Genomic DNA, 15,375 nt, shown 5'->3' on the forward strand with positions numbered 1-15,375 from the left:
GCATCGCTACCATACTATACGACATCAGCAAGCCACTCAAAACAATAACAACTGGCCTCGGTTCCGTGTTGAACTCGCTACAGCGACGAAGTAGACAGTAATTACTCGCAACTAACGGACTTGGCCGAGCGCGGCGCCAAATTGACATTTGAAACCGAATTAAGACCGCCGACGTCTGGCGTCTTGAGCAAGTCAATCACTGGCCTTAAGCCAGGTCTAAATTAAGACAACTTTTTGAAACCCACCCTTAGTGTTCAGGCAAACCATGGCCCTTGTTTAGAATGTGTTTGTTTTTATAGCCATGGCGTCACGAATCAAATAGTTGTTACGTCACAATTGATCGGCATTGACAATGTAAAATATAGGTAAGGGGTTTGCAAACTGCGGCTCTTAGAGCCTTCGATTGCGGCTCTGTAATGATTGCAGCACTTTAGTGATTGTACAATAGGGCTCTTCAAAAATGACTTTTTTTCTCAAATCGTACTGGTTACTTGATAAAATTGTTAGGTTACCTAATTTAAGCCTACACACCAAATTTGGTTCAATCCCAACCAGTAGCCGCATTGCTATAAGAGAAGAAAGTTTCCATACATCATATAAAAATAAATAACAAAAAATTTGAATTAAATAGTATTTACGGTGGGCACCACTATATTAAATAATTAAAGAATGCGTCACCGTAAATACTATTTTATTCATAATGCAAATTTTTCGACGGCAATAACTCCGCTTCCACTGGTTGGAATTGAACCTAATTTGGTAAACATCGTTTCTATAGACAACCTAACACTTTCATGGGGTGAACAGAAGATTTTCAAATTTTTTGCTATATATTTTTATATAATAAATGGAAACTTTCTTCTCCTGTAGCAATGTGGCTACTGGTTGGAATTGAACCAAATTTAGTGTGTAGGCTTAAATTAGGTAACCTAACAATTTTATCAAGTACCCATTACGATTTGAGAAAAAAAGTCATTTTTGAAGAGCCCTATTGTACAATGCACTATTGCACATGCGTTTTTGCTTGAGAGGTTCAACCCGATTATAAATTGATGCATTCTATCACGCATTAACAATGTGGGTATTGTTTTCGTGTTGTTTCTTACCTTATGGTTTTCGTCACACATGTACAATTTTAGGGAATGTGGAACTACTACACTACGGTGTTAGTACTTTGCAATTCAACTCTCGAATCGAGTTCACACGAACGTTTCACTCACAACAATGTTGTATGTTCATTAGGGTTGCTAAAAAAAACTCTTTTTCCAAATTTCACCAGCTTATTGATAAAATTTTCAGGTTGCCCGAAGAAAAAAAAACGCTACACACCAAATTCGGGTCAATTCCGACCAGTAACGGCCCTGCATTCTTAAATTGAAATTTCCACCATTTTTGAATTTATAGTATTCACGGTGGCAAATTTCGACACTTCGATATGACCAAACACCTTCTTCGGGGCATGACTGAAGGGAAAGTGATGTCTTTTTCACATGTTTACATCTTGATATTGGCCTGTGATAGAGTTGAGATGACGAAGTTGCTAATTAATGAAAAATTAATTTGACACTGATTTGCTGAAAATGAGTCACGTCAACGAAATTGAAATAGTCTCGTTTAAACGACGGAATATATATTAGCAAATAAAATACTTTAAAGGCTGACATCGGGCACCATGAAGAGAGAATGAACTGACGCACAGGTAAAATACAGCAAAATATATTTCCCAGGTTAACATCGATAGCCGAAAGTAGCTCTTGCCGTGCCGATGTAGATTTGACGACATCACATGGAGTCTTATCGCATTAAACATTGTGTGTGTCTTCATCGGATGAAAATATAATCTCCTGGTTATTGGTGATTGTCTTATTATACAATTGTCTTCACTTAGCCTATAGCAATACGGCAATTCGCTTTATTGCACTACTGCTAAAAGAGTTTTTGCTGATAGTGAAAGATCCCAATGATAATGAATACGCTCTATAAAGTTGGTGTGTAAAAATTTGGTTTCCCTGGGTTTTCGTGCAAATAAAAATCATATCCGAAGTATCATATATGTCACTAATTAATGTGTGGACCAGGGGTGTCAAACTCAAATTGCGACGCGGGCTGGATTCAAACCTTCAAATCGCTCGCGGGCCGAACCAGTGAACTGATTCCAAAATGTTACCATATGTTGTTGCTTGTCACTTGAATACTTTATTATCAAGCATTTCGATATAGTTTATCACATTTGTCACCATGTATGACATATCGTATGAGTTTGTATTCTAGCAATAAGTAGCAACACCTTTATTTGCGAATATTGGAGTTTGCCAGAATACGGTGATTTGTCGGTTGAATAAAGTCATAAAACACTAAAACAGTGGCGCTAACGACGATATAGGTTGCCTTACTTCTATGCTCCCTTAGTCGTAATCTGGTGCTACCCTGCGTATGTGGTGTGAGAATACAATATATTTTACTGTAAACACTGGCGTTGGAGTTTGGTGGATTAATTATTGAATCTCGATTCCGGTTTCTCTGGAGGCCAGGAAACTTTCGAGTCGGAAGCGACAGAACAATGCTACCACAGATATTTGAATTATAATTTTGTGTAACTGAGATATTCTCCTTGTAAGCTGCATAACGGCTAGTCACTGGCGTCATTGAACAACCCTAATGTTCATCAACCAATGATAACGAATTTCTTAAAAGGCATTTTCAAATGCAACCCTACCAACGAGTGATAGGCCCCTGTTATTTTGATTGTTTACGAAACAATAGTAATATACATAAAGACAGAGCTACTCACTTGGAGCGTGACCATGACGTATAATAGTAGCCATGCCCAAGACACACAAAGGGACCCAGCATATGAAATCCGTTGCTAATATGCAGATGATCTTCGTCTTTAACCTCTGAGACTCTTCGCAAATCGTCGCTTGCTGAGTTCTCTTTACTGACTGTACCCTGAAAGTAATTCGTGCACGCATAAATGACACGGAACAAAATGAATAGCGGGAGTCTATCAAACATTATAGCTAATAGGAAATCCGTAATTCACTCGTGAGAAATTCCCACCGAATCTCAGACTTAGCCAGCCACTCTTAGCGAGGCTCCCACCTTAAAATATCAATAATTCTTGATATTGCATCGAACAGAGGTGGTCGCAGTAGTCATTCATGCCATTCAAGTAAAAGTATTAGTGATGCCATAGATGTCCACTCAATTAAAAGTAGAAGTCGGGCATTTTCAGAGCCCGACAAAACTATTTCAAGTACAAGTAAAATATGACAGGTGTGAGAAGTACTCAAGTAAGTAATTTAAAGAAGTAGATTAAGACGAGGCGTTTATCAATGCTTCTACCGATTTTCAAGATTATAATATAAATCCCCAGGATTAACGGAAAATGGCGAACAAAATAGGTGCAATTGTCGAAGTTATTATCTGTTAACGTCATACACTAGAAAATATTCCCCTAGTTGTCTTGGCAATTTCACCGAAAGTGCTGTGATCCAATTTATATATACTTACTTTCCACTTGAAAAAATCTTAAAAGTGGAAAGTAAGTACTTGGGATTTAAAAACTGTCGGAATAGAAGTAGATGTCTCCGGAAACGCACCTACTTGAGTACTGAAAGCAGAGATAACCAACTTGGGGACTTCGGAAAACACATGTAGGCTACTGCGCTACTGACCCCATATATAGACTTGCAAAGATATATGTTTAATAAACAGCTCAGATATGAAGTATCGCAAAAATATAGTGAATCAAGCGAGTGTGGAAGCGCCATTTTCGTACAAAACTGGCATCCCCTCTCCTACGTGACGCCAGTATTATTCATCAAACCCATGAAAACACGGACAAAAGTTTGATGTTACTGCGGTTGGAGAATAGCGATAAGATACTAAAGTGTGGATGGTGTTAACGAATACATCTTGAATAAAGCGGAATGAACCACTATTGACTGACTTGGATAATGATTCCCTTTACAGTCTAATACTCTAATATGATAGACTAAACTACCATGCAATAAGTATTTATCTCTCTCGGCCACGGTAAGACACTCATGTGACAGGTATATTATCGCCGCAATAATCACCTGTATCGATATATTGTAGCATAGCCCGCCGCCATCAATGCAAAGCAGAAAGCATTGAGTATGAATATCCCGAGAGAAAAATACTTCGATTCACCCGCCCAGACAGGGTAGATATTTGGTAGGCAGATTTCATACATATGATAATATCCAAGTCGATGCGTTTCTGTGATATTAAAATGTTTCTTCATGAGATAGAGCAATCCGGCCCATTTTCCGTCAGGTCTGTAAGTACAAGATTATACTCGATTCCATTATTTTTGCGACAAAACTGCAAAGTCGCAATACGGACCTATTTCGCACAAATACATGAATATCGGGACGATAACCACACATTGCTAGCAGTTGAGATAGCGCACGCAATCATAAACATAGCTATTGGTGCGGTGAATATTTACACACTGAGGTTATTCAGATCCAACGCTATTTATGGGTAACAGTCAGGACCGTAACTGCCGCACCCCAAACCCCCCAATTGAGGGGGGGGGCTCGAAGGGGGCCCCAAATTATTTCGTGAATTAGCATAAATTATAGAGTATTTTTCGCGCCGTGCGCGATTTTAAGTTGCTAAATATCTTGATTGTTTGGTACTCTTCCCCAAGAAAAAACACGCAAGATTTATACAATTGAACAAATCGGCGTTGGCCATTACCACGCAACGACACACCAAAACTTATAACGATTTAGGTAATATTACATGCGACTCCAAGAAGTGTGCCAGAACGATCGGTAGCACGAAAACCTTGGCCGAAACGGACTGCCCTTGCGCTGACCCAAAACTTCGTTATATATACCAAATACATATAGGTTTAATTGTCCATAGGCGCCTAAATGACTGGCGCCTAATGTTCCTGTCTTGGCAATCTGAACAATACCAACGGGTACGCCCGCCCGAAGATGTTTAATTATTATTTACGGGCCCTACAGATTCCGGTAAATCTGATAACGTGAGCACAGCGGACAAGAAATGAATAGCAATATATATGCAATTTCCGATCTTATTGACCGATTTTATCATGAATTATCGAAATTTTTCGCGCTGACTCGCTAACCAGTACTGCTAATATATTTGCAAAAGCGAACAACGTGATGGGGGGGGGGGGGGGGGGCGGTTTATCACCCTATGAGAGCCCAAGACCCAAGTTTTTCTGGGGGGCCTGACGAAGTGCTGTTTCGTTCCTGCCAACGGGTATACGTTCGAAGATGTTTATTTATTATTGAGGAGTCCTACATTTCCAAACACACCTCTCTCAGCTCTACTGGTATATCTGATTACGTGAGCAGAGAGAGGATAAAAATTGATAGCAATATAAATGCAATTCCCGATCATATTGACCGATTCAATCATGAATTATTGAAATATTTCGCGCTTATCGCGTCTAGACGAGGATTGCTGACTCACTAAACGGTCACTCAATGTAGATGACAAGTAGCGGCAAAGATCGGATAGCCAAAGGGTGGTCTGGGGAGCGAAGCCCCCAGAAGATCATTGTAGCTTCCTACGGGGGCCCAAGACCAACGTTTTAGGGGGGCTGACGAAGTGCTGTAACGGCCCTGGTAACAGTGTCTAGAACTGGGCACAGTTGAATGTGAAATACATTGCATATAGATATAAAGTCTCATGTCCAGTTCTATTATTTTGATTATACAGCAATCCGGCGAAGAGTGGGGCTGCTGTAAAACTGTATATAGTACTGTACACTTGTACAGTCCTATAGACCAGTGGTTCTCAACCTTTGTCACCTCGCGGACCGGTAAAATTTTTAAAAATGTCTGGCGGACCGGTGCACTTCGAAAATTGAAATGAAGCCAAAATTTAAAGTATGCAACCGATTTTTTGCAATTATATGGTGCTAGAGAGGGACATTTAAAGGGTTTTGATCGTAATTAATTATCTTCATGATAGCATCTATGTGATTTTATGGTAGTCAGTCTGCTGACTCGAGGTAAAATTGCCCTATCCAGATAAACGTGCTACCGCCGAGAGTCGTTTACAGTCTTTCGCACCGAAGGCCGTGGGTTTAACCGACCGCGCCAACTCGAACTAAGCCGTGCTACCTTGCTCATTGCCCACTTCCATCAGACGCATACGCTACTCTGGCAACTACGAATACAATGTGTGCCGCAGGAAAACACCTTGCAGCAACTATACCGGCCATCCGGAAATCCGGGCCGCAAAAGCACCTCGTTAGCCCACCCCCAAACACGTTGGTCTTGGTCCCCCACAGGGAGATAAGTCAAACTTCCGGGGGATTGACCCCCAGACCCCACAGTTAGGTGGATGTTTTCAAATGTACTTGTGAGCACATTCATTCTACTCGGTGTAAGAAGAGAGTTTATGTAGCTTAATCGCTGCAATACCGAATATTATCGATCATTCATGACTGAATCGGTTTTCTCGCTGCCGAATTTTTGACACACCCTTCGGAGTTCCATGTTAGCCTATACTTCATTAGGGGTTGGTACGTCGTGGTTGGGTAATGGCTGACGCCGAAATGCCTATTTCTATAAATCATGCATATATCTCGGAGGAGGGCACCTAATGAGCAAGACATTTAGTGACACTAAATCGCGCAAAGCGCGAAAAGAAATTGAAAAATATTGGAAAAAGTGTCAGAAAAATACGCTATGATTTAGGTAATTTTGGGCACTTTTCAAGCTCGACCTCTCTCCAATCGGGCGGTTTTGGGTGCCCCAGTTACGGTCCTACAGAAAATGAATGAATCGAAAACGAATGATCGCGTAAACTGCGCTGTTTAGCGATGAGTCAGCTCGTACCTGTTCTATACTTGCCGCTCGTCAAATAACACGTCTTGAACTTTAAGTCAAATGGAACATGTTTCAAGCCCTAATGTTACCTCACGAACGTCTGAATTATTTTAAAATTTGATGTTTTATTTATTCTATCAATGGACAAGCCTTCAACATTACATCTTGAGATTGGTGTATAAAATTGTAATATACTTCGCGGACCGGCAGGAATGTCGTCACGGGCCGGCACCGGTCCGCGGACCGGCGGTTGAGAACCACTGCTATAGACCATAACCACCGCGTGACAAATCCAACACTATGAATTCAAACATCTCAAATGTGGAGAATAATAATAGCTTTGCGGAACATCAATCCTGAGTGCAGGGAAACCGATGATAATAATGATGGGCATGATTGTAATGAAAATAAGTCTGATTGAACTGCAGATCAGAAAAGTAGGATCCAATATCGTATTTTTCAGTATAGAATAATCATGATGTCGAGTAGTTTGCTGGTACAAAATATAGTTCTTTGCGTTATCTCTCACTTGCACTGAACATAACGTTGGTCGTCAAGTAGTCTGGTGAGATTCTGTACTTGATGGTATGATATCACCCGGAAAAAGGGCTTTTCCTTCTGCCTGTAGATGGATTTGTATGCAATTGAGTTCGTCTCCAGAGTTAATTGGAAGCAATGAAATATGTTACCATATCAAGTTGTTGAATGTATCTTCGTAAGATTCAAAAACCGGAATGACAGCAAGAAAAATAGACGCGATCCACGCAATCGACAGCACAAATACGAATGTCTTCACTGGTATTCGCGCAAATGGTCTGCAAGTATTAGTACGAAACGGTAATGCTTCACAACACCAGTTCGTATTCCGAAAAAAAAACAATTATTAAAGCAAAGAAATCACGCATTCGTGAGATGTGAGTGCGTGTAGTCCGGGCAGTATTGGGAACAAGTAACTACTTTTGGGTCACAGATCATCTCGAGTCAATGCACATTTTGACTCGAATCAAGTTAAGTCAAGTCAATCGATTATGAAGTTGACTCGAGTCAAGTCAAGTCAAGTCAAGTCAAGTCAAGTCACAATTCAAGACACAATTCAAGTCGACTTGCCATTTTGGAGTACCAGGGATGATTAAATCGTTGCATTTAGCCGTCTGAAATGCAGATTGAGTCGTCATTTATTTTGAATCCAGGAACAAATGTATAGCTTAATTACCTTAATATATATATATATATATATATATATATATATATATATATGCAAAAAGGCGTGTTATCGTTCACGCATATGTAAAACTGCAACGCTACGTAAATGACTTTATAGCATCAATTTACAGTCAAGATAGAGATTCGAATACGAAACTTGAAGAAAGTTGAAAGCCCATGCCAATTGTTGACGAGTAATGCAAACTTACAAACTAGGGTTACCATATTTTGGAACCGGGAAAGGAGGACTCTTTTACCAAATCAGAAAATTTCGCTATTTTTGCTGTAAAATTTAGTGGGTTGACTTTAAAAAAAGTTCATCACTTTCGTTCGACTCCCAATTTACACACGTTTAAATTAGGGTTACCATACGTCCTCCTTTAGGAGGATTTGTCCTGCTTTTTCAGGTGTTCGAAAATGTCCTCCGAGGACGCCTAAATGTCCTCCTCTTTGGCACTTCGTTCTCCTTTACAGCTTTTAGAGATAAGATAATGGATAGATTCGAGTGAAAATGGGCATAAATGACGCTAAATAGGAAATTAGTGGTTCGAACGAAAGTTACGACTTTTTTTAGTCAACCAACCACAATGTCGTTGAAAATTTACCATTTTTTCCGGATTTTACTCCAATATCTTAAGTCTGAAAATTTTGAAAAAGTATTCTTCTTTCCCGATTGCAAAATATGGTAACCTAAAAAAAGGTCGCCAATCTCGATCGAACCACGAGAACTTCCTATTTAACTTCATTTATTACCAATCTCCATTACCTTGGCTGTAAAAGCTGTAAAGGAGGATGAATTGCCGAAAATGGAGGACATTTAGGCGTCCCCCGAGGACATTTTCAAAAACCTGAAAAAGCAGGACAAATCCTCCTAATGGCGGACGTATGGTAACCCAATAATAAACTATTATCGAATTCGATGTGAATCATACAGGAGGTTTGGTTAAGGTGAGCAGTCGGCAATGTGGCCGTTTATGGAACAGAAATAGTCGAGTCAAGTCATGCCTTTTTGGCAACGTGACTCGAGTCAAGTACAGTGATACGAAAAAGGTGACTCGAGTCATCCCAACACTGCTCCGGGGTCATCCAAGACTGCGATCATTGAATGATACGGAGAGCTGTGGGGGCTGTAAAGCAAAAACTCCAATATTATCCAACGGCGCCAGCCGGTACTCCTTATGATTTCTAAAGAGCCGACTTGCAGCTCATCCAATCTTCGTTCTAGGCTTTTTGTAAGATATCGCATACATCGATCACACGACAACGAGAATCCAAGATAAAGCAACAAGACTTATGCATACATTTTTTAGTCTACCTCGGTCGGAATCCAACTAGCAACCCGTTTGTCCTGTATTTGGGGAACGTACCACCACGTTATATCACCTTTCAAACCTAATTAGGATTGCGGGAAGGATTCCGACCATTGATCGCTTGCGGGCGAAACCAGTCAAATGATATCAAGATGTCATATATGTTCTTTGTGGGGATGCTTCTTTATTAGGCCGATACATTTTGTACCGATCATTCGCGCTTTATCCCGTAACAACAACAACTATATTCGCAAGCAAAGTAGGCTAATTGCTAAAATACAAAGAGTGGACAGACATAAAGCACTGACACAGTTGCCCTTAACTCACGGAACACGATTATATAAATCAGGATAATTCTATGCTTTCTTTGTTTCATTTGTGAGAAGGTTTTGGCCTTGCGTGTGTGCGTTATGAGGAATACAAGATATTTAGCGGTAAACACTTTGAAATTGGTTCTATCACCATTCGGTTTCCCTAGATTCTATTCGGGTGACAGTAAGGCGATTGAAACTGTCGCCGCGACTAAACCCACCATACTAGAGAAAGTTGGAGATATGGAGAAAATATGATGGTATTTGGTGGATACAATAAGATCAAACAGCTTTATTAGGATGGCAGCGATTGAGTCAGAAGGTGTAGAGCAGTGTTACATACGGTGCATCGCAGATGTTTTCATTGTATTTTTGGCGCGGTATGACTTACATACAACAATTTAGCCTAGGGGCATTCTGCTGATGCGAATAACTGGATTTCGGTCCATTCTTCCTGTGCTTTTACCAATGGAATGAAGACGAAGCATTGCTGTCGAGGATGAATAATTATAATAAATACTAATACAATTATAATTTGACATGTGAACATTTTCGCAATTTGCTGCATCTCCTGAGGAAACATTTACTTGAAAGTATTTGGTAAAAATCGTTTCTTATGTGTGCTGGATAATTTTTTCATGTACTCAGGAATGCATTGTGGGCCGGATATCACGTAACGCGTCGCATATGCCGAAAGTCTTACGGAGTGTTTGGATACCTACCGTGCGACCCCCATAACTCTTGAAAACGTTATTAGTAGCATTGTAAAAACCGACTGTTCCGAGCCGATTGCATATATGCTCCCGATCACATTGCAAATATTCCCCGGTTTCTCGATATCCGCTGGGTTGGAAAATCTGCCTCTTCGAGCATTTTCCAGCACGATACTAACTGCAACTGTAGATATCTGAATAGCGGTTTATATATGAGCTGAATGTAATATGTAATTATGTAGCCTAGATGTGATATGCAGTCATTTCTTGAACTGATTGCAATGATACGCCATACCACCTGGCCATGCGGTATAAATGCAGTTTACACGGTGTTCACGAAAACATGGGATAACCTAAATAGCAGGCATACTATAGCCGCTCGTTGGGTCACCCTTTCTTGCGACAGTTTTTGAGGGATTGTAATGCATTGCTCATTGTCTTATTTTTAATAATAATTGTCATCTACATGTGATAGACCAATATCACTTTGAATAAACCGACGTATATACGCATCCAATCGTGCTGCTGGCTGCATTTAGGTTTGTTGCTAACGTTAGAAAATAAGTCCAAGGCAGCGGTCGTCAACGTACAATGGGTAAGCGAGATGATTTTTCATGATACGCCAAATGACTTCGTAAATCAAGTAGGGTCGTTTGTGGAAGATTGTATTTCTCTTGAAAAGTTTCTCCGCGCTTCGTGCGAGTTATAGTCTAACCGAAGTTCTTGGCTTTAATGTGGGTACCCCCGAAAATTACATATGAATAATATACAGAAATGAGCCCGATCGTCTAGGACTATGAGAGAACAGCATCCTAATGTGGTACGAGGCGGTTGGGCGCCTTAGTCTAGGGGTGTGCACTGTGCAGTGTTTGAGAGCGCGGCCATTAGGACTAATGAGATGGGCATTTTCACGCTAGGTGACAACAAGACAGATAACGTCTAGGGCGCCATAGAACTCCGTGAATTGCGCAACCAACTTGTTTGACGGCAAAAAAACTTGAAATAAAATAACTACGGCATGTTGGCCCAAACGTTACACATTGATATTTATATCGACATATTTATTAGGGATGGTGTGAACCTCTGAAAGGTTCAGGTTCGTGTGAACGCAAACCTTTTTGAAAGGTTCTGTGTGAACGCGAACGTGAACCTCATGACGTCACGTGGCGTCATATTGCTACTTCCAACCCTACATTTCAGTGAAGTTATAGTCTATATTAATTTACACGATGCCTACCGACGACTCAGGCCACATAATGCTACAATGCTGAAGTACATATTTACGTTTTGAACGTCGCCAAATGTGCAACGGATGGGGCAATCAAATGATATAATATAATATATCCCATAAAATCAATATCATCCGTCGCTGGTGTATAAAAGCGAAAACAAGTTTGACATATGCCCATCGCATAACTTGATTACTTTTATCTACCAACCAATTTTAAACACGCTCTGTTCACGAATGGATTTAGCATCACGTTAGAGTTGCAATCACGCATGAGAGTGTGTTGGTGCTTATATGATATGAGTGTATATGCCACAAGATATGATCAGTAGCGAAGTTCTTGTACATTTGCGGAGTATTCAAGTACATATTTCATATCTTCACTGGTTCTCAACTTCTCAATTCAAGTGGCTATGTTTATAGACTACCGTCACTTTGTGGAGTAGAAAGTAGTTTTGAGTGAAATTATCATACGGACTGATGAATCTATCCCCCATATGAGCACAAACGAAAGAAATGTGCTTGGAGTCAGACGCTTCGTAAACGAGGTTGACGCATGGTTTAGAGATTCACGACAATCACTAAAGTTTGTTTGTTTTTGATATTCCTGGTGTTCCGACTATATTGGTCATTTTACACCAGGCCGATATAGGCCTACTTTATGTTTTGATTCCGTATTTACCGACATGTAGCACGCGGCCCACTTCCAGGCTTTTCATAAGACACCGCTTATGTGGATCACATGGCGAGGAGAAGCCTAGATAATCCTCCAACACTTAGATATGAATTTTAGAGTCGACTTCGGTCGGACTCGGACCAGCAACACATTGTTGTTGCAGCCGTGGATTATACCACTGCGTTTTTTTTTTCGCCAAGACAATCACGAAACTAACGACCGACCGAGAAAAAACGCGTAACACAACTAATCTGAGCCTTTTTGCCATACCTCTAAAAGCGACAAAGGCTTGACCCGCAATTAGTCACAGTGGCAGGTATAGGCTTGATGATAGGTAGAACTTTGAAAACTGATGAACACCGAACAGAATATGGCTTAATTCGCGCGGACAGTTATAACCGAATTAAAAACATGAAAAACTTATTTTGTAATTGTGCTCTATTTTAATCTCTATGTAGACCTGTCAGACAGATTGTAAATATAAATGTGGAACGCCAGACTATTCTTACACGACCGCCAATTGGGAACTCTTATACTAGCACATTTTAGACCGACCATCGTAGAAATTACCATTGTATATAATGTCTTACCGCCACCAAAACATCCGAAAGAGATAAGCTCAAAAAGAAAATCTTGGTGACTTTCTGCTCTGCTGGTAGACGCATGCGAGCCCGGTACAGCTTGATTAAGGTAACAGTAATGACGGAGATATTTCCAACAATTGCAGTGATGCCTGTTAAAATATGGCCAGTGTTAAAAATATAGTGTGTCGTCGTAGCAAGGCATTCGTAGCAGCAAGTCATGGCGTGAGTCTGATAGCGAAGTATTCAGAATGTTTGTGGGATATCGGATATGGCGTGCAGCCATTAGCAAATGTTACGTCTAGTGGCCTTTCGGACACCACTCTATCGCCCACTGAAATGAACTAGGAGTGCGTCGCACACTCAAGAATGCAAGTTTCTCTGCCCGATATTTAAGTCGTAAGAATGGTATTATAATGCAGGGAGAAATAATGCTTTTCAACAGAGCTCGAGTAACAACCTACCGCTTTTTTACTGTGATGACAGGACGTGAGCTATACTCATGAAGCTAAACGTATGAACTCGAGTCATTGTAAGGATTGACTCGACTCGCGACAAGTCATATACGTGCGGTCATTCTGTGTGTATTGTGCGGTATTCTGTGTGTATTTGGAACCTTAAAGTCACAGGATTCAGTCTACATCACGACAAAGATTTGAAATTGCATTATTCTCAAGATGGAGTCATAATACGAATGAAAAAAATAGCGCGGGTCCCAAGTGAAGTGCTGGAGTTCCACTTTCAAATTATATAGATTTATTGTCGATAAATTTTTATCCTAGGTTAGTCGCATACAAATTTGCGAGAATTCTCAAACTTGCTCGTTTCAAGAAATCGTCGTGGAAAAAATAAACATCGTGTTTAGGGTTCCATTTAAAGCAAAAATCAATTTGAAACAAGGCCCTAATTTAAAACATGTTTTTTTAAAGCCATGACGTCACGAATATTCAATTATGACGCCATAGTGATTTGACCTTGAAAATTGAAAAGATAGGGTAAATAGAGCTCCTTTGACGAAATATCCGTACTAATAATGTTGAACCGACTATTTTGAGGGTTCCAACCATCCCATATCGATATACGTCGGCTATATTGGGTGGTAATTGTCCGTAGGCTCATACAACATGCTTTTTTGGAAAGTATTTACGCAATTATGGCATAATTTTACAAATTGAAAAAAGCACAATTTTTTTAAAACACTGTTTAAACCATGTTACAAAGTGTTTTAAAACACCGTTTGTTTTTAATGCAACCCTAATCGTGTTGCATGAGTGGAGTAAATGCAACTACAAATGATATTTAAAAGACAACTTTAGAAGACTACATATGTAGGAATGGTTACCTATAATAGTTCCAATAACAATTAGAGCTCTGTAAGGTTCAAGAATGGCATATTGATCGAATTGATAATGACAGGTGTCGCGACAATTTGCAATCGATCGAAGATCCTCACATGTCGGTTCAGAGCAGTCAAACTTCTGAAATATCAACACGAATTATTAGCGTTTTAATATGATCATAGGAAATCTTTGTCAAAATGAAAATTAGTAGCAGGGGAATAGGTTATCCGGGAAGCTATATTGTTCAAAATGCGACGTACGCATTGAATATAGAACGTGATGTCTGAGTCAGGTCACGCAGTAAGGATAGGATGTCTCAATGAAGAATAAACTCTAGAGCATATATATGTTGAGTTTCAAACAGGCTAGGAAATCAAAGTTTTATGAGCCTTTACTAGTGACCATGTTATCATTAAAACAGCCACTCCAACTCCAGGTCACGATTTCAGCATTGGAGTAAATTCGACTTCTAAATTGCGACTCCGACTCCGAAGCAAAGTTAAGATCCTCGAGAAAGAAATTGAAACCTCGACTCTACCCCTCGACCTCTTCAAATCATGTTTCCCGTCTGTGACTTATTTATAAGATGCCGAAATGTCCAAAGTCTTGACTACGAATCCCCAGATCTAGTATACCAGCGTATCAGACCATCACTATTTGTCGTGACAGCTCAGTCATCGGACCTAACAATCATTGAAAGCACCTGCCAGTCGTAATACATCCGCAGAAAATCGGCCCGCTTCTCGTCGGATACGTTGCTGAAAGAATACAAAGCATCAGTACATATTACATGGATATACCATTAGAATGTTCCATAAGGTTCCAACTATAGTGCGATGTTATTATTGACACGACTTATTATTATCAATGACGGATTAGAGTTCCACATAGAATTATCCTGGAATTAAAATAGTACTTAAAACCTCAAACAATTAGCACGGGAAATGAAAAAGATATGCTGTAGAGTGCCTTGCTAAGTGATGGCAAATAGATTTAAGGTTGCTGCAATTTTGCGCGAAAACTGAGTTACCCCATCGTTTCAAGCAAACCAATTGATAAGAGAATGATGTATTGATATATTGCCCTATTAGTAGTTGGAGTGAGAAATTATTCATCATCGTTTTATCGGTAAATGTCAATAGGTTGTTGAACTCAAAAAGTTATA

General features: G+C 40.0%; 1 protein-coding gene across 1 annotated transcript in view; it reads right to left on the bottom strand.

Annotated features, from left to right (window-relative positions):
- LOC145455895 (neuropeptide Y receptor type 6-like) overlaps nucleotides 1–15,375 on the bottom strand; it is a 35,544-nt gene that overhangs the window by 9,581 nt on the left and 10,588 nt on the right. Inside the window, exons 6-13 of the mRNA XM_080333923.1 lie at nucleotides 14,914–14,968; nucleotides 14,213–14,348; nucleotides 12,880–13,022; nucleotides 10,395–10,579; nucleotides 7,538–7,663; nucleotides 7,378–7,470; nucleotides 4,083–4,304; nucleotides 2,792–2,949 (exon numbers count right to left, since the gene is read on the bottom strand). Coding sequence (XP_080190049.1) covers nucleotides 2,792–2,949; nucleotides 4,083–4,304; nucleotides 7,378–7,470; nucleotides 7,538–7,663; nucleotides 10,395–10,579; nucleotides 12,880–13,022; nucleotides 14,213–14,348; nucleotides 14,914–14,968 — 1,118 coding nt within the window. The remainder of the gene's footprint in view (nucleotides 1–2,791; nucleotides 2,950–4,082; nucleotides 4,305–7,377; nucleotides 7,471–7,537; nucleotides 7,664–10,394; nucleotides 10,580–12,879; nucleotides 13,023–14,212; nucleotides 14,349–14,913; nucleotides 14,969–15,375) is intronic.

This window comes from Botryllus schlosseri, chromosome 14 (genome assembly GCF_051294905.1).
Source record: "Botryllus schlosseri isolate E-star chromosome 14, Bs_hap1, whole genome shotgun sequence".
NCBI classification, from domain to species: Eukaryota; Metazoa; Chordata; class Ascidiacea; order Stolidobranchia; family Styelidae; genus Botryllus; species Botryllus schlosseri.